Raw genomic sequence first — 17,676 nt, 5'->3', positions numbered from 1 at the left:
TAAATATGAATGAATGTAATGGAAATTAATAATTAGTTATTATTAAATATGACTAATAGTCATAATATTAAGTTATATGATACAATTTATCTGTAAATATATATAATCAAACAGTCAATCTATATATCAAACAAAAGTCAATTGTCTATTGAACACATTCTTGTGTAAAAAAAATATTTATGATATAAATATTTACATTACAAGTTGTAAAAAAACACTATATATTCAAATTGGATCAAATTCAACATCAAAAACAAAAATACTTAAATGTTACAATTTTTAACCTAACATTGAAACTTTTGCCACTACTTAACTATGTTTGTTATATTATTACCATTAGTAAAGGTGATAAAAAAGAAATCAAGCAAATAAGATAAAAACTTCACAGTTTATTAGATATCAGTTACACGCTGTAGATTTCATTCTGCACTTTCCTCCAGGAGTCGAGAGGGCCATGTTCAGGACGGTAGCGGACATTGCAACCATCATTGGCGAGACGGCCATCCTCACGCAACTTCTCAAACTCCTCACGCTCATACTTGGTGAAACCCCATTTCTTGGAGATGTAGATCTAAAACCACAATGATATGTTACAACTGTGGCATGCTTATATTATATAGCTAAAGAGTTGGTTTGGTTGAACATACTAATCTCAGGAACTAATGTTAAACATGAGTGAAGCATATTTTAATAGAAATTAACAATATAAATCAATTGTTATATCATATATATATATATACATGAAGATTTAAGCCCACTCATTTTCCTAACCAATATTTTTTAACATGTTTTTCTTTAGACATAATAGAGCAGCATTGGATTTCATTGTTCTAAAAATGTCAAGAAATAAGTAGAAAGTTTAAGTATAATGTATATTAACAATAGGTTGTCTTGCTTATTTTAAAAAAAAATTTCAGCTGTAAAAACTAAAATTATAAATAATATACCTTCTGACGACCAGGGAACTTGAACTTGGCACGACGTAGAGCCTCAATCACTTGCGCCTTCCACCTGTCGCTGGAACGCACCGACATGATGGGTTGGCCGATACGCACACGGGCTACGGTGCCTTGTGGCTTGCCGAACGCACCACGCATTCCAGTCTGGAGCCTAAAATTACGAGAATAAAAGAATTATTCCTATTCCTATCCTAGAAAAGTAATTAAATACTTAAAACTTTCAGATTAACCAGGAATAGGTATTTGTGTTAATTTGTATATGCAAAAAGAAGAGTAAATGGAGTAGCTACAAAATCTTTTGTAGTTTGTACATGCTTATAATAATAATCTGTGAATTATTATTATAAACATGTACCTCAAAATAACAAATTCAAATGTACATGCAAAAAGCAAAAATATGAAAAATCACAATGACAATTGTTATCTACTTTTAAGATAGCATGAGCAACTAAGAACCAGGATCTATAATATATTGACTAAATATGATTATGCCAGTCATCATAGAATCATTGCTGTAATATTTAGCTCAGATGATTCTCAATTTTTTGTCTATGAATAAAAGAAATTAATAGAAATGCAAATTGAGCACAAATGATAAGGTAACTATAAAAAAGTAAGAAAATTATAATTTATTAGGAAATTTTATAGTTTAATAAATATTCTAAGACTATTCATTAATAGGAATATCTTTGAGTAACTATATGAGGTTTAGTGTATTATTATAATCAATAATAAATTCCCAGGGACTTACCTGTCAGCTCCAGCGCACGACAACATTTTATTGATGCGGATAACATGGAATGGATGCAACCTCATGCGAATGTGGAACTGATCTTTACCACAATTCTTTACAAGATACTTGTTGCAGCAGATACGGCCTGCTTCCAGAGCCTCGGAGCTGAGCTGTTCATACTCGTCAGACACCAGATGGACACATAGTGGGAAGTCATCTACTGTTGCCCTTTTCTTTCCCAAGTCGAAGATACGAATCTTAGGATCTGGTACACCACGGCAAAACCGGGATTTAGGATACGGTTTGTTTTTACAATACCGGTAGCTGGAAATAATATAAACTTATAAGCAAAAAAATTTTAACCAAATATATTACTTCAATGAGGATTTAGATATTTACCATCTCGCTGGACGGCGCCCCATTGTGACCTGAAATAAATGAAACTTCTTGTTAGTAACAATGTAGAGGATACGATTTATCAAGAAATTATTAAAATAAACACGTATTTTTTACGATTTGTCAAGATTAAAAACACAAAAGTAATAAGCACCTACACAAAGTGACACCGACACCTAGCAAAAGAATGTTGACAGGCGGAACTTCACTGGTTTATATGTCATACAGATTAAATTATTATTTATCAATAATTTTACTAGTGTTGCAGTTGAAGTGAAGCAATGATTTAATAAAATAAATAGTTGATTTTTAATGAAAACAACACATATTCTTTTAAGGTCATTAAATAAAATTATTAATCAAAAATAATATAGTTAATAATAAAAAAAATAGGCTAGGTTTTATATGATTCCCGACTTTATATATAAAAATATGTTTATACTTATTTAGAAAACGTATAAAATTTTTAATGTAGAGGGACTTGAACCCACGCCTCCTGGAGACGGTCCAGACGCTCTGACCCCTAAGCCATACGTTCTCATCAAGTCGTCGCGAGTGGTTGCGTCACGACGAAATTCTTATACGATTTTTTGCCAAACTGTAGGAAAGAAAAATATTTTTTAGAAAACATAACATTAATTACATAAATAAGGGCGCCCGTTATTTATATCACCTCATTTTGCTCATAGCAAATCTTAATCTTGGTGTCTATACTTGGAAGATATTTTAAAAAATGTTATTGGAAACCTTTATTAACGTAGTAGAAAAAACAATAATTTTGTATCTGCGTTTATGTTTGTCTGTGCGTTTGTAGTCGTTAATCTCAGAATCGGCTAAACCGATTTAGATGCGGTTTTTACTATTGGATTCTGGCAACCTTCTGAAAACATATAGGGTTTGTTTTAGACATGGGCCGTAACGTCTTTTAAGCATAACCGGTGATCACTAGTTTCGGGGTTACGCGTAGCTAGTTTCAGAAACTAGTTATTTCTGTAACTAGTTACAAATGCTTCATAAGCAGTTGGAAGTTTAATACGTTTACTTTTATAGTTATGATTGAAAACGTTTTAGGTTAAATTACAATATCTTGCTACTAAAATGTAATTATTTATTAATTTATTTTATATACAATTATTTTTATATATTTTTTTATATACACTTTATTATAGTATATATTTTTAATATATAGAATTTTATATAGTTTTTTCGCTGATCGTTTTTTAATAATATTTGATATATTTCATTACGGAGTGAAATTAAAATTCCAAATTAAGTGAAAACAAAAAATTTACACACAAAATACATTCAAAAAGAGTAATTTTACACTTACAGAATGGAAAAAGAAATTTAAAAATACAAAAAATAAAACATAAACGCGAAACTGACACGTAATAGCAAAATATTATGGTTTAAAATTGGATGAAACTTGAGACCAAACTTGAGGTAAAAACCAGATGGTTATGGGTTCAATCCCCACTCGAGGAGATGAAATATTTATTTAAATTAATATTTTCATTTCTTCGCTCTGGTGTCGAGGTAAAGCGAGGAGTTGAGTTCTGCCACTCAACACGCAATGCCTCCAGAATTCGGCAGAAAGTGGGGAACCTAGTGTAACAGAGTGTTACACTAGGTTCCCTCTGCCTACCCTGCTGTGTGTGTGAAACAGCGTGAAGTTGATTTATTTATATAGTATTTAAATTAAAATTAAATTTTAAAATTTTACTACTGAATATAAATAAATAATAAATAAATAAAGCCTTTATTCGCTGACCATTTCAGAATTTTTGTTTGCATAATTAAAATAAAGTATACAATAAAAATTTAAAAGACTTAAAATTAAAAACATTTAAAAAGTAATTAATTTTAGCAGCCTGCACTATTGCTATATAGCTAAACATAAAACAAAAAAAAATAACAAAATACAAAACCAAAATTAAGATCTTAAAAAAAGTTATAAAAATTGTAAGCTCAGTTATGGATTCTTTATTACGTATATAAAATATTTTTTCTGTTGAGCTTTATACAAACGTAAGGAATCATTAAAAACATCAAATTCAGATTTTTGCGCTAATTTATTATCAACATTCAAAGTTCTATTAAGTGATGGGTTTAGGCCTCAATTTTTTGTAGCGAACCTCGTTTCTCGGAATTCTTAAAAGTCTTAGTAAGTAGATCGCATAAAACATCCCAATGTGCTTAAGATATACAAGTGTGAAGTGAACGTCGCCAGCCATTGTAACCGAACTTTTTGTAATAAATAATAAACATTAGGAAAGCTACGTCACGCTAAACAAAAAAAACTCGGAATTGGTTAAAATCCACCGTCGTGGCGCAGCGGCACAAGGGCGTGGCTGTAACGCGACGGTTGCGGGTTCGAGCCCCAATCGAGGAAATTAAATATTTATTTACATTTATATTTTCATTTCTTCGCTCTGGTGTCGAGGCAGAATTTATTTTTTAATTATCGATATATAATAATAATCGATCAAATTGCATTAATGCATACATATTAAACTACTGTCGTCTCTTTTTTTCTTGCGGAACGTACTAAAATAGAGCAAGATGCAACTACATAAGTGTCAATGAAGCTAATAAAAATAATATGGTTTTTTCTTGGAATTTTCATAAAACTATAAATATTATAGTTTAACTTCTGCGTTTACAGTTTAGAATCGCTTTTTCGTTTCATTGGGTGTATAGTACAAAAAAGTACGATGTTTGTAGCTTTTCAATCAAATTCGCCTATTCTCGTCTCTTTTTTTGTTGCGGTACGTACTATAATAGAGCGAGATACAACTGTGCTAGTGTCGATGTAACTTGATTAGTGGTTACTGCTTACTCTCATGAAACTACGTATGTGAAATAATGGCTATGTGTACAGACACATAACCACAACGCAACATGTAAGTAGTTTCGAATAACCGCGTAGCTCACAATCACCGCGTAGCTCCGAATCATCACAATCACTAGTTTCGACGACAGCCCGAAACTAGTTATGCCGTGATTTGGCTTGTAAGCAGTTTCTGAAACTAGTGACGCTACGTAACGCCCATGTCTAGTTTGTTTTATTACAATCGGTTCATAAACAAAAAAGCTATGTCAATTTAAAGTACTTAGTTCGACAAATTTGCTCACCCGTAACAGTTATTTTATACAATTATTTTAATGAATCGACTGAATCTTTAGTTTTCAATTTCTTGAATTATATTTCCCTTTAATAGGCCCACTATTTATAAATATAATTACTAGTAATAGAGTTCGCACATAATCGTACGTACACTAAGTTCGTACATCTCTGGTATATTTGTTGTCTGTGGAGTGGACAATACAATCCTATTGTTTTGCTGATTTCTGTCAATGCGTGCGTAAAAATATTGATAATAAATGAAATAAAAAACTTTTTACAGTGAAAGTTTCGTATTTTGTCGAAAATAGGACCCAGTATTAAATAATAATGGGTATTTTATCCAGTAGACAAAATGCTGGTGTAGAAGAAGCCGATGTAGTTTCTAATCTGGCTTATAAATATCCACCTAGATCGGGTAAGTGTGACCTTTAAATCTTGCAAGTTGCAATACGTTTGTTTTTTTATATTTTATAGTTTTTACATTTGTGTGCTATATTAAACAAATTATTATTATGTTTGCCATATCCTAGCTAAACGTACAACATAATAGTATATAGTTTTATTAAGATCTTGAATATATAACAATGAAACAAATTTCCATAATTTTCTCCATGAAGAATCTTCTTGTTTTATAATAGTTTATTACTTTAAATCGTCACGCTCTTTGAGTTTTTGTCACACTTAGTGGCACAGTTTTTTTAAATATTAAAACAAAGTACATCTACTATTTTTTAGGCAACTATTTTGGAAGTCACTTTATAATGGGAGGAGAAAGATTTGATACACCTCAACCAGAAGCATATTTATTTGGTGAAAATGCTGATTTGAATTTTCTTGGCAGTAGGCCTACACCTGTAAGTTACAATTTAAATTTCTATAAATACATAATTTAATAATAGAAAAAATATTTTGAAATTAATATGGTAGAATTTCGATTATCCAGCACAATTAAAACCAAACTCTCTAATTGAAAATATACATAAGCAAAGTCAAAAATTCATATTTAAAATTTGTATATCTTTTTTGTTTGGTAAGTTTTACTTGTTGAATTCTGATATATTAAAAGACAAACCAAGGAATAATTGGGTTTATTTTTACGAAAACGTTTGCTAGACTTTTATATTAATTTTGTTTCTCTTAAAATTATATGACAGACTCTTGTGATTTAATTTTAAGATTCCTTCATGCTATATTACAAACTTTCATAGTTTTCTTAACACCACATGTTGCTATGGACTAAGATTTTTTTTACATTTGATATTGGAGATGTTCCTAATTATATGGTATATATTTTGTACTAATTATGCAAGATTTTGCCTTTTTTTATAATATCAAATATCAACAGTTTTTGCTTAAGTTTTTTTGATTTCAAATGTTGAATGTTAACAATTAGAGATTATTAAAAAAATTACATTATAACAGAAATGAGAAGATAGTTAAATAACAACAAGTATGAGTGGTAAAACCTTTTTAACTAAAAAAAATTAAGGTAATATAGTCAATATTTGGATAATAAGGAACCTTCTATATTAACATATATTTTCTTCAGTTTCCATACCCTCCACCACAATCAAATGAACCAACAAAGACTTTAAAAAGTTTAGTCAACATTCGTAAAGAATCATTAAGATTTGTCAGATGCCCAGAACCTGTGGGTAAGATCAATGATACAAACAAAATTGGTGATGGCATTGCAAAATCAGTAGAATGTAATGGAAAAGGATCTTATTATAACATTGAGTTTACTTTTGACTGTGATGTTAGATGTGCTATAACAATTTTCTATTTTTGCACTGAGGAGGTTACTCCTTCTGGAGTTGTGTGAGTATTTATTAAAGTTTTATTTTTATTTATTTTAACATTTTTTACAGTGGTATTGACACACTAAATAAAGAAAAATTAATGTAGTGGGATTCTAACCTATGCTTTTTGGGACCATCTAAGTGGTGTAGCTGATCAAGAATAAATGGTCTAAATAGCTATATTGTTTTTCATTAATCTTTGTTATAGAATATTATTTTAATTTAAGCAATTCAAGTGAAACAATTCCAAAGTATTCTATATACTATGATGTATTTATTTGGAGTTTAGAGTTCAATTGTGAGAGATCCTTACCCACAACTCTAGGCGTTCGGTCACCTATGTTTCTCAGACATAGTCATTGACGAATTCACCAAAGTGCACACTCACATTTATATTCAGAATTAATTTTACTGTGTACAATATATTGCAGCTACTATCCACGTGATCCCTCAATGACATCACAAACCTATCATTACAAGAAGGGAGCTAATCAGCAGTTTTGCCAGATATCCCATGTGTTTGACCCTTCAAAGCATGCTGATGAGGACTTTTTCTATAATGCTGACAAAGAAATAATTCCCATTGCAATATATTGTGTTGTTGATGAAGGACAAGATGGTGTGTATATTAGATTTGAGTTATTTTTTAGTTAGATATAATATGAGTATGTATTTTGTTTCAATATGTTTATGATTGTGGATTCACCCACCTCCACATATGATGCATTGCTTTAGTTGAATTCTAGCAGAGAGTGAAGTGTCTGGACACTAGGTTTTCTCTGCCTACCTGTTAAATGCAGAATACGGTGAGAAGGTAAAATAATGCTTATTAACATAGTTTACATACCTTGAATTATGCTATGTGTGTATATAGAGAAAACTGATTATGATTACATTCTACCTATTATACAGACTTACATGTTAAATAGTGTAACCTAGTGTTTGAATTTTGTGTAATAAATAAGTAGAAACAGTGAAGTATATCATTTATGTTTAATTAATTTTGAACCTATATAATATATTCTATTAAAAAATAAAAGTTGGTTTGCCGATAATATAACATTATTTTTTATTAAATTTTAGAAATAAGACAATCACACACAACCATAGCAGTGATAGAAAAACACTCTGACGGCACATTTGTACTAAAAGCTCTAAAACAGAAACTGTTTGTGGATGGGCTTTGCTACTTGTTACAAGAAATATATGGCATTGAAAACAAGAATTTGGATACTAAGGTAGGCTCAGGATAAGTAGGTAGTACCTAATCATTAGTAACTTTTTCTTTGACATTATCAAATACAAAAAAAGATTTGTTTATAAAATTAAATTAACTAAACATTTCTGTAATAAATATTATGTAATAGATAGAATAGATTTGCCATATTATATAATTTACCTTCAATATGTATGTTTAAAATAAATAAATTTCATATATAAAATTACAAAGAGGATTATTTACATTGTAATTATGTAATCAGATTTACTTAGAAATTTAAATATACAGTATTAGATTAATTTAATAGTTTATTGTATTTAATGTTGACACAAATTAAAAATTGACACAAATAATATATACTCTTATTTTCTTGTGGTCTATTACATGACTGCTAAAGTGAAAACTACCAGCTTAAATATTTGTTCAATTAGTGTGTACAATGTTCATAAATTTTAATTATTCACAAATTACCTTAATGAAATTTTACCATAAAATAACGTGATAGTCATACTTAGCCAACATAAAATAGCACTATATTTTTTCTTCCAGCCAACCTCAGATGAAGAAACAGAAGATGGTGGTTCAGAATGTGTGATATGCATGTGCGATGTCCGCGACACCCTCATCTTGCCGTGCCGCCATCTTTGCTTGTGTAATTCCTGTGCAGATTCATTGCGTTATCAAGCGAACAATTGTCCTATATGTAGGGCGCCGTTCAGAGCTCTACTGCAAATTAGGGCTTTGCAAAGGATCACTAATCCTTCGTTGGCATCTGCTCCGAGTCCACCTGATGTTAGTTGTAGTTTTTTCTTGGAATATAATGTTTTTAGTTCTTTTTTCTTTAAGTTAAATCTTTAACAGCATAAATACGCCAACGAAATAAAGAAAATAATTCATTCACCCGAGCGGAAATCGAAAAAACGACCATCGCGTTGACAGTCATTATGCTGCTCTACTGCAAGGTGTATGCATAAATAATGAGTACATGAACTTTCATTTACTTATTATTTATTTTATAATTATTTGTTTCCAGGGCAGCATGGAAAACATCCCAGCGGGATATGAACCGGTGTCCCTCATCGAGGCGTTGAATGGCCCCCCGCCACCAAGGACGCGGCCGCCTGTCGCGCCCGCCATCGCCAGCCCAGATACTGATACTGCTTCACAGGTTAATTGTTTATAGATTATAGATTTTAGATATAAATTTAAATTTATAATAATAATATGTGTATGTCTCCAGGCAGCAGAGGCCCTCAACCGCTGTAACTTGGAGCGCAGTTCATCCACCAGCCTCGGCAGCGCGGGCAGCCGCAAGCGGGCACACAACCCGCATCCACCGCTCACTCCTGAGGTATCTTTTATTTTAAACATTTTGTCAATAATATTAATAAAGATTTTTATTAATATGTATATGATATAGAGAATCAAGTGCTTACATTAAGACACTATGTTCTTCACTCACTGTCCATTTTTGAGATGCATTGATTTGACTCGTTTTTTGATATAAGCTTGTAGAGATGTAGGAACTTTCCTTATTACCCTAACTTAAACAGCGTAAACCGGAACGCACTATTTGCAATGATATAACCTAGTGCAATACAAGTGGTGTATATATATAGTATATGGTGTATAATCACCGTTTAATATCAAAAATATTAGTTATAATATATATATTTTTTGTAATTTAGTTCCGCATGTCGGTGTTGCTGGCGCGCGAGGAGGAGGGCGCCCGCGCAGAGGAGAAGGCGGGCAGCCCGTTGTTGAGTACTCGACGCGTGAGACTGTCTAAGGTACTTTTTATACTACCTAATACAAGATTTATTTTATCAATTATAGTTAAGTTTCTGATATTAAATTTAACTAAAACTGTATAAAATCTTTAGAAGTTTATTATTTTTGAACTTGGTCATTATAAAAATTTTTTTACAAATATATTTAAATTTATTCAATTTTAAATATTGAAAAGACTGAGCAGACTCACATTAAATCAATTAAATTATGAACTACATGAATAAAGCATAAAGGATGTTTTCCAAGAAATGAGCGAAATCGCGTCACTCTTATAATGGTGAACAAGTGCTCATTTGTTGTCTTGCATATTGTACACTCGAAAAGAAAGGTAAGTAGGAAGAAAGGTAGGTTAAGACACTCCATTCCTCATGTTCTGCGAAATTTTAGAAGCATTGCGTGTTCAGCGGTGGAGCTCAACTCCTCGCTTTGCCTCGTTACTAGGGCAAGAAAATGAAATTATTACAATATTTCATTCCTTTGAGAGGGTATTTTTGTTTGAAAGGTGAAAATTGTTTATTGTAATTTTATATTTCTATTTGAATATAGTGAAATATTGTTAATTCATAATATTTCTAATACAGACCTCCCTAAACTCGGAAGTCCGTTCGGAAGAGGAGGAAGAACCGGAAGGCGCGGTGTTAGCAGAACCTGAGCCCGACAGTGATGCAGAACGACGCTCCCCGCTACTCACGCAGCTCACTAATGGGGTATTATGCTATTTTTATGTATTGTATCTAGTCTTTTAGGATGTGAATTTTCACTTATTTTGGCCCTCTCAAAGCAAAGGAAACTTTGAGTTAAAATATTCTGTCCAAGACATTCCGCTCTTATTATTGTTACTACAGTATGAAAATGTAAATAATTCATTCGAGACTGCGTGCTGGTTGTCTAGAGTTATCAAAGACGCGCTTCGATCTCAGTTAAATGCCGTTTCACCGCCACTAAATGGCCTCATATAAATATTGTTAGAAATCAGAAGTGAAGTATATTAAAAGAAAGTTACTAAGGTACAAAACAACAAGTTAACACGTCGAAAGTGGTTGGTAGTTTCAACTTAACATTATCCACGATCTCCAAATGAAGTGGAGCCACTGCTCCATGCAAGACCACTTCATTTAGAACCAGACACTCCTAGGACTTGCAACCACAGATGTAGGCTTAAGGGTACCCTTTCCGATATATCAACACTCGCCTTGCCTGCTCCAGCCCAGTGTAATTATAAATAGGTGTTAACCACATTTATTATTAAAATAACAATTAATTAATCAAATAAATAATTGTCCAAATAATCGAGTGCGCCAACAATTTTATATGTATAATTAGCTTCTCGTTGTATCCTACCAGGGTAGGCAGACGGAACCCAGTGTTAAGACGCTCCGTTCCCCACTTCTGCCGAATTCTTTGCATTTCAGCATTGCGTGTTGAGTGGCGGAAGTCAACGCCACGCTTCGTCTCGACACCAGAGTGAAGAAATGGAAATGTACATTTAAATAAATATTGCATTTCCTCGAGTGGGATCGAACCCACAAGCAGTCGCGTTGACAGTCACACTTTGTGCCCCCACGACTGGCCTGAATGTCCTATATCCTATTCTAATATTATATTATATATTTTTATATATATTCAAAATTTACTCTTTATTTAAAAACTAGGTTATTAAATAAAAAACTAAATATATTCAGATAATAAAAACAATTCCGGCGAATGGCGTAGTGGCGGGAGCTGAGGCGCTAGCGCACATCGATGACACCGACACCGACGAGCCCGACCAACCACCTATGTGTGAGTGCTTCTATCTTTATACTATTTCTTACCTAATTATAAATCACTCTCAACTCTGTGATCGATCCTGAGATGATCTTGAGATGAATGAAAATGGGATAACAAGATCGATGTCAGACGTGAGAGCTTTTTATAAATATGGACCTAAGAGTTGTGTGTGATATATGACACATCCATAGTGCGAGTGGCAACTCTATATCTGCTCTCTAACTTATTATAACTGCATACACAACCCAACACAAAAAGAATTTCTCAATTTGAACGGGCTTAACCAATTTTTTCCGTTTGCCCCTTTTTACATTCTTTGGTACTTCCCCTTCCCTCACCATTAACGTAACGAAACAATTTTATTTGCCGTTTAAAATCACGTTTTATATCAGACTCATTTGTCAAACTGATTTTAAAAGAAAAATACGATTTACTTTACCCAGCCCAAATATAATGTCTTGTTCTATTGGTATAGTGCTAAATTACTCTTGACTGCTGTTGCTGTTCTAGAGTCATGGGTTTGATTAAAAATAAATATACTTTATTGTATTATGGCTATTGGTATTTGTCTAGGTGTTTGTTTTGGGTTGCATGATCACTGTTATATAGTGTCCGTCTACTATGAAATTCCATTTCCGAAAATATGTTTGAAAATTAAATGAATTAAGAAGTGTTTAGAGTAAAATATTTGTTATTATGGCAAATGGCATATACTTTTCATTTTAATAATATTTATTATTATTAAGTGTATTTATAAACTCCAAACATCTTTTCTTTTTAGTTTAAACTTTGTCTGGTGAAGTCGTTTTTTGGATGGATTGTACTCATATGTTATGATTAATACATTATTTAAATTGAGGTGTTTTTTAATAAAATATAAATGTTAATGTTTTTTAGTTTTACAATATTATCTAATACCAGAGCTTGAATTGACGCTTTTTAGTTTATTTAAGCTTACTTTAAGGTACTTTAGTAAATTATTTGTAATTTATAGGCATGTAGATTTTATAGTAATTAATTTTTGAGTTGTGACAAATAATACTTTTATGCTAATAATAATTAGAGTATATATTTTTTTTATATTTTGGAGGGCTACATTTGTAAATTGATAATCATTTTTAGGTGGTAAATAAATAAATACCTATAAAAAATAAGATATATGTTGGTATGTATTGTGCTAAGAACTTTACTAGCACAAAAATCAAGTAAAAAATATTATGACAGCTTGGAAGTATAGTTTACGACGAATCAAATTGCAATGACAGTCATACATAAAAGAAAAAAAATAAAATTAAATAATTACATCATATGACTAAATTGAAAAAAGATATGTAAAAAAACAAGCTAGTTTTGGTACAAGCAGCGGATGTGAGTGTGGAGCCGCGCGCCGACGACTCGGACTACTTCACGCCAGAGGAACCCGCGACCACACTGCTGGGTGCTGCCAGCACCCCCACCGTCACTACCACAGCCACCACTGCGTCCTCGGGGACTGTGCCGGGTGTAAGTATGAGTGCCGGGTCTGATGCGTCTTGGACTAAATCGACTACAAGGTCGACTATCGTGGCCGCTTTGAAGTTAGGATTAACGAACTTTTGCCCATTATTCATTCGAGAAAAAATCAAAAGTAAGAAAAATCTTAAAATCAAATCTGCTGCGCATCCATTTACAACTATCTTCAGGGCGGTATCAACTGGTTGACCGTATTTTATTATGTCAATATTTATCAATTATATTCTAACAATTTATTACGTTTTATTTTCATTTGACGTGAAAATTAAAAGATTTTTCGATATATACAGGGTGGAAGAGGCAGCGCTTCTTTTACTGAAACTGCATATAGGGTAAAATATTTGAAACCCAGAATTAAAAAAAATAATCAAGGTACCTCAACGGTTTAGACGTAGGATTTTTTTTTCATTTCACGATTTTTATCCATACCTGTATTTCGTGTCACGCACACATACGTATGCGACGTTGCCGCTTTGACAGGTAAGTGTGTGCGTGCCTATGTTATACTTTACAAATGGTGTTTTATTTTAAAACGATAATTTTATTATTTATTTTGTTTGAAAAAATAACTTTTTCATTTTTGAGAATTTTTTTTTTTCCGAATTATATTAGGCTTTTATAGAGTAGTTGAAACTGTAGTTTCATTTAAAGTGGCGCTGACACTTCCATCCTGTATATATATATATATTAAATGTATGTATTGTTTGTAAATTTGGATACATTCACTAATTTATATAAAGTTATTTTCTGGAAGTTTTTAATTGTTTTACACAAAACTAGAATATTTATATACCTATATTTTAAAACATCATAGTTCTCAGCGTCAGAGCCGGCACCCCCCAAGCATTCATAGGTGTATCATCGCTGTTGCTGTACTATTAGATGCTGTCTCATTTATTTCTGTTTTTCTTTTATTTGGGTTGTTTTGTTCGTCCACCGTTGCGTTGTTTAATTTACGGCTTGTCATGTCATTTGTGTTTAATATTTGTTGTAGTTTTAGTATTTTTGTGTGACGTTTATGTAATAAGTACGTAATATGTAATAATTTTGATCTTGGCGATTTTTACACATTTTAAACAAAACTCTTAAAATAATTATTAATGACGTATATATATTTTTGGAAACCCAACGCTTCCAACATTTTACTGACGATGGTGGTCTACCCGTGATCATGGACTACTGCAAAGTGTTCGAAACGTAGAGTTTCCAACAATGTATAATACTAAAAATATATGATTAATTCGGTTTAAGAGTTTTATGTAAAATGTGGCATTTAAATATTTAGGACTTTTTATAATAGAATGTTTGTTGCAGGAAGTAGAGCAAGGAGTGGTAGGCGAGTGCACTCCACAGCGCTGGGCTTTGCCACATCATGTTACTTCCCTTCCTGGTAATGGATTTTTCCGTAAATTTTTGTAAATAATTTCTGTACACAAAATAAAACAGTAATATTCCTTATTAATTTGGAAAGACGAAAGGCGGCGTTGAGTTTCAGAGATCCGCAATATCTCGATTTTATCTGGAAAGTGGAGAATTTAATATTGTTACAGTAGTACAGCAGTTAGTAGGTGATGTGGAAAAGCGTAGAGCAGTAGATTCATATAATACTAGCGGACGCGTGCAGCTTCGCTTACTTATTTAGGGGTGAATTATAATAAACCACGAAACACATGTTTAATGATATATTTTTAAGAGTCTCAATTTCAAATTTAAAAAAAATCGGTGGCTATTTAAAGATTTTTCCATACAAACTTTCAAACCCTTATTTGCACCCTTAGGGGAAGATTTCTAGAAAACGATGAAACACGTGTTCAATGAAATACTTTTAAAAATCTAAATTTCAAATTTTATAAAAATCGGTGCCGATTTAAAAATGTTTCCATACAAACTTTCAACCCCTATTTCACCCCTTTAGGGTTAAAAATTTTCAAAATCCCTTCTTAGTGGATGTCCAGATTATGAAAGTAAACATCTGTCCAAATTTCACGTTTCCACCATCAACGGTTACGGCTGTGCGTGCGTCTTACCTCAGTCAGTGAGGACAAGTCCTTTTATATATATAGATATTAAAAACAAATAAGTGACTACTGAGTTGTTATCAACGAAAATAAGGTGTAATATGATATAGTTTTTGATAGTAAATTGAATAGCCCAGCAAGAAGGGCGCAAGAGGCACGTATTGAAGTGCGCCGTCCACAGGCACCCCGCTGTCGCAGTCCAGCGTGCGCTCGTCGGGCGACTCCTACAGCTCCACGTCGTCCACCCGCCAGCTGCTGGCCGCCGCGCCGCCGCCCCTCGCCGCCGACACGCCTTGCTAGGAGTAGTGATATCAGGTTATATGTTATAAGATTAGAAAAAACAGTTTGTAAAAGTTTTAGTAGTTTGTATTATTTCATCTTTTAGTATTGGTATAAGCATAAACTATATAGTTTTAATCAAATAATAATTACGAGAATGGTTCCCAGATTGCATAGAACAAGAATTTTCCAATCTATAACTGTTTTTATTATATGTGTAGGTATAATTATTGATTATATTTACGCCACACGCGTCCAGCTTCTTTCTGTGCTAATGAAATGTATTACATATTTTTAAGATTATTATCGATTAAATTCGAGGTATAAATAAATGTCACAAAAGCCAAATTAAAACACAAATCAAGTCAAAATTGGTAACACTATTTGTAAGTATCTACTATTGCTGTAAAATTGGGTAACAATTATGTATCATAACCCGCCATACTCATCGTAGAATAACATTTTTAAACATAAAAGCTTACGTATACGCTTACGTAGCTTACTTCGTTATTATAAAGTAAAAATTTACGAATGTACTATGTTTATGCAATTATGTAAACATACATGGGTAAGGTACATTCTGATTTCGAGTAGACTTCGAAATGGGGTATTTCCTCTAATTACCTTTACGTAACAAATGCTGCAGTATTTTTTGCTCTGGCTACATTCATCTAGCAGCTGCCTCGGATATCTACTAGGTGAATGATGTAAAGTATTAGAAATATCAGAAGATATTGATTAATTATTGTGATGTAGTTTATTAAGTACTCATATATTAAATTGAATACATCGCAACAGTATACTGTTGCTTTTTGGTTCTGTTAGTTTTTGATTATAGTAAATTAAAATCGAAGAAATTATTTACCTTGTATCTATAATAATTTGTTATGATCTGATATATTTTTTATTTCTTTAATTCTAAAACTTCTATAATCATTTCATAAACTTGGAATCGTATGATCTTTTGTGTCTATGTTACTCTTTCTCTTTCTTTCCTTCTATTCTTCTAATTAACTAAGTTAGGTATAATTTGAATGTGGAAAGAAATAAATAATTGCCAATCATTTATGAAATAAAATTATTATTATAATGAATATTATATTAGAGATATTAGGGTAATGATAAAAAAATTACATTACATTGTTATCATGTTAAGCTTGGACAAATATTTAGACATATTGTAAATAAGATTTATATTTATCATACAAAAATATTAATATTTTTTAAATACTGCTTATGTTTCATAAAATATAATTACTTTACTTATTTATTACATAATTTAAAAAAATATTTCGCAGTAATTAAGATACGTAAAATGCAATTTACTACGTCTTTTTTTAAAAAATCAATTGGTGTCTGAGAGCAGCTTGAAAATGCATAAGAATTTAGAACTATATACATATACTTCATATAAATATGTAAATGTTTAATAATTGTTTATGTATGAAGTGGACTGACGAAAACATTCCTTGGCTTTGTTATTGAATCTCAAATGTATAATTTTGATTTTATAAATGTTAAGTATACTCCTAGTTTATTATTTCCAAAAGTCAAATATATTATTCAAACAATACATTAGTTTTTCTTTTTAATATGTATATAGTTATAAAATTAGGTATGGACTGATTTATCATTATCATAATTTAGCAACGGCAAATTTAAGATTCAACCTAAATAATAGGAAGTTGGTTAATTATAATGAACTTCACCAAAGATCCAGTCCCCAGTGTTACTCTCCCCATACAATATCTTTGTAAAATTTTATTAACTAATTATTATAAACATTGTGGTGTAGTTATGATAGATTTGATCCATAGTTCAAATGAATTATTTTCATTTTCCCACACTGGTAAGGCAATCTGTTTTGTTAAGTTCTGCTAGCAAAGTTGAAAAAAATTGAATAATTTTAAAGATATTGACATCCTTGTCAAAAACAATTATTAACTTCACCTAAAATCAGCTTCACATTGTATCCCGCAAACAGCAGGGTACGCAGAGGGTAGTGCTAACTGATAAGGCACTCCATTCCCCACCTCCACTGAATTTTTCAAGGCATTCAGGCAGGCCTAT

General features: G+C 31.7%; 2 protein-coding genes across 4 annotated transcripts; one reads left to right on the top strand and one right to left on the bottom strand.

The window, feature by feature from the left end:
- Nucleotides 1–369: 369 nt before the first annotated feature.
- On the bottom strand, nucleotides 370–2,375 carry RpL10 (ribosomal protein L10). Of its 2 annotated transcripts, none has more exons than XM_085204145.1 (5): nucleotides 2,247–2,375; nucleotides 2,092–2,120; nucleotides 1,711–2,016; nucleotides 948–1,110; nucleotides 370–571 (listed from the first exon to the last, which is right to left on the bottom strand). In XM_085204145.1, exons 2-5 carry the CDS (start codon nucleotides 2,112–2,114, stop codon nucleotides 404–406), a joined length of 660 nt encoding a protein of 219 aa, XP_085060271.1. In that variant the 5' UTR covers nucleotides 2,115–2,120; nucleotides 2,247–2,375; the 3' UTR covers nucleotides 370–403. The 2 variants fall into 2 exon arrangements, with proteins under 2 accessions (XP_085060271.1, XP_085060272.1); XM_085204146.1 differs by having other exon boundaries at nucleotides 2,243–2,361.
- A 3,031-nt stretch (nucleotides 2,376–5,406) lies between these two features.
- Nucleotides 5,407–17,177, top strand: Mrgn1 (Mahogunin ring finger 1). Of its 2 annotated transcripts, XM_085205101.1 has the most exons (14): nucleotides 5,407–5,630; nucleotides 5,951–6,069; nucleotides 6,765–7,036; nucleotides 7,449–7,636; nucleotides 8,101–8,255; nucleotides 8,786–9,028; nucleotides 9,270–9,404; nucleotides 9,477–9,587; nucleotides 9,925–10,026; nucleotides 10,609–10,734; nucleotides 11,710–11,809; nucleotides 13,161–13,300; nucleotides 14,624–14,699; nucleotides 15,509–17,177. In XM_085205101.1, the coding sequence occupies exons 1-14, from the start codon at nucleotides 5,543–5,545 to the stop codon at nucleotides 15,625–15,627; spliced, it is 1,974 nt and encodes a 657-aa protein (XP_085061227.1). In that variant the 5' UTR covers nucleotides 5,407–5,542; the 3' UTR covers nucleotides 15,628–17,177. The 2 variants fall into 2 exon arrangements, 1 of the variants encoding a protein (XP_085061227.1); XR_014879197.1 differs by lacking the exon at nucleotides 13,161–13,300 and having other exon boundaries at nucleotides 15,509–15,574.
- The last annotated feature ends 499 nt before the right edge of the window (nucleotides 17,178–17,676 follow it).

Source organism: Heliconius melpomene, chromosome 20, assembly GCF_056956725.1.
Source record: "Heliconius melpomene rosina isolate 202511_hmr_F chromosome 20, ASM5695672v1, whole genome shotgun sequence".
Lineage (NCBI taxonomy): Eukaryota > Metazoa > Arthropoda > Insecta > Lepidoptera > Nymphalidae > Heliconius > Heliconius melpomene.
This window is presented reverse-complemented; position numbering and strand designations above follow the sequence as displayed.

What these genes read in the sequence shown, in the direction of transcription:
- RpL10 (XM_085204145.1), bottom strand. Translation starts at nt 2,114, where the DNA reads ATGGGGCGCCGTCCAGCGAGATG. An exon ending in TCGTGCGCTGGAGCTGACAG is followed by an intron (nt 1,111 to 1,710) that starts GTAAGTCCCTGG and finishes TCGTAATTTTAG; the next exon opens with GCTCCAGACTGGAATGCGTG. An exon ending in AGTTCCCTGGTCGTCAGAAG is followed by an intron (nt 572 to 947) that starts GTATATTATTTA and finishes TTGTGGTTTTAG; the next exon opens with ATCTACATCTCCAAGAAATG.
- Mrgn1 (XM_085205101.1), top strand. Translation starts at nt 5,543, where the DNA reads ATGGGTATTTTATCCAGTAGACAAAATGCTGGTGTAGAAGAAGCCGAT. An exon ending in TAAATATCCACCTAGATCGG is followed by an intron (nt 5,631 to 5,950) that starts GTAAGTGTGACC and finishes ACTATTTTTTAG; the next exon opens with GCAACTATTTTGGAAGTCAC. An exon ending in CCTCGGGGACTGTGCCGGGT is followed by an intron (nt 13,301 to 14,623) that starts GTAAGTATGAGT and finishes TGTTTGTTGCAG; the next exon opens with GAAGTAGAGCAAGGAGTGGT.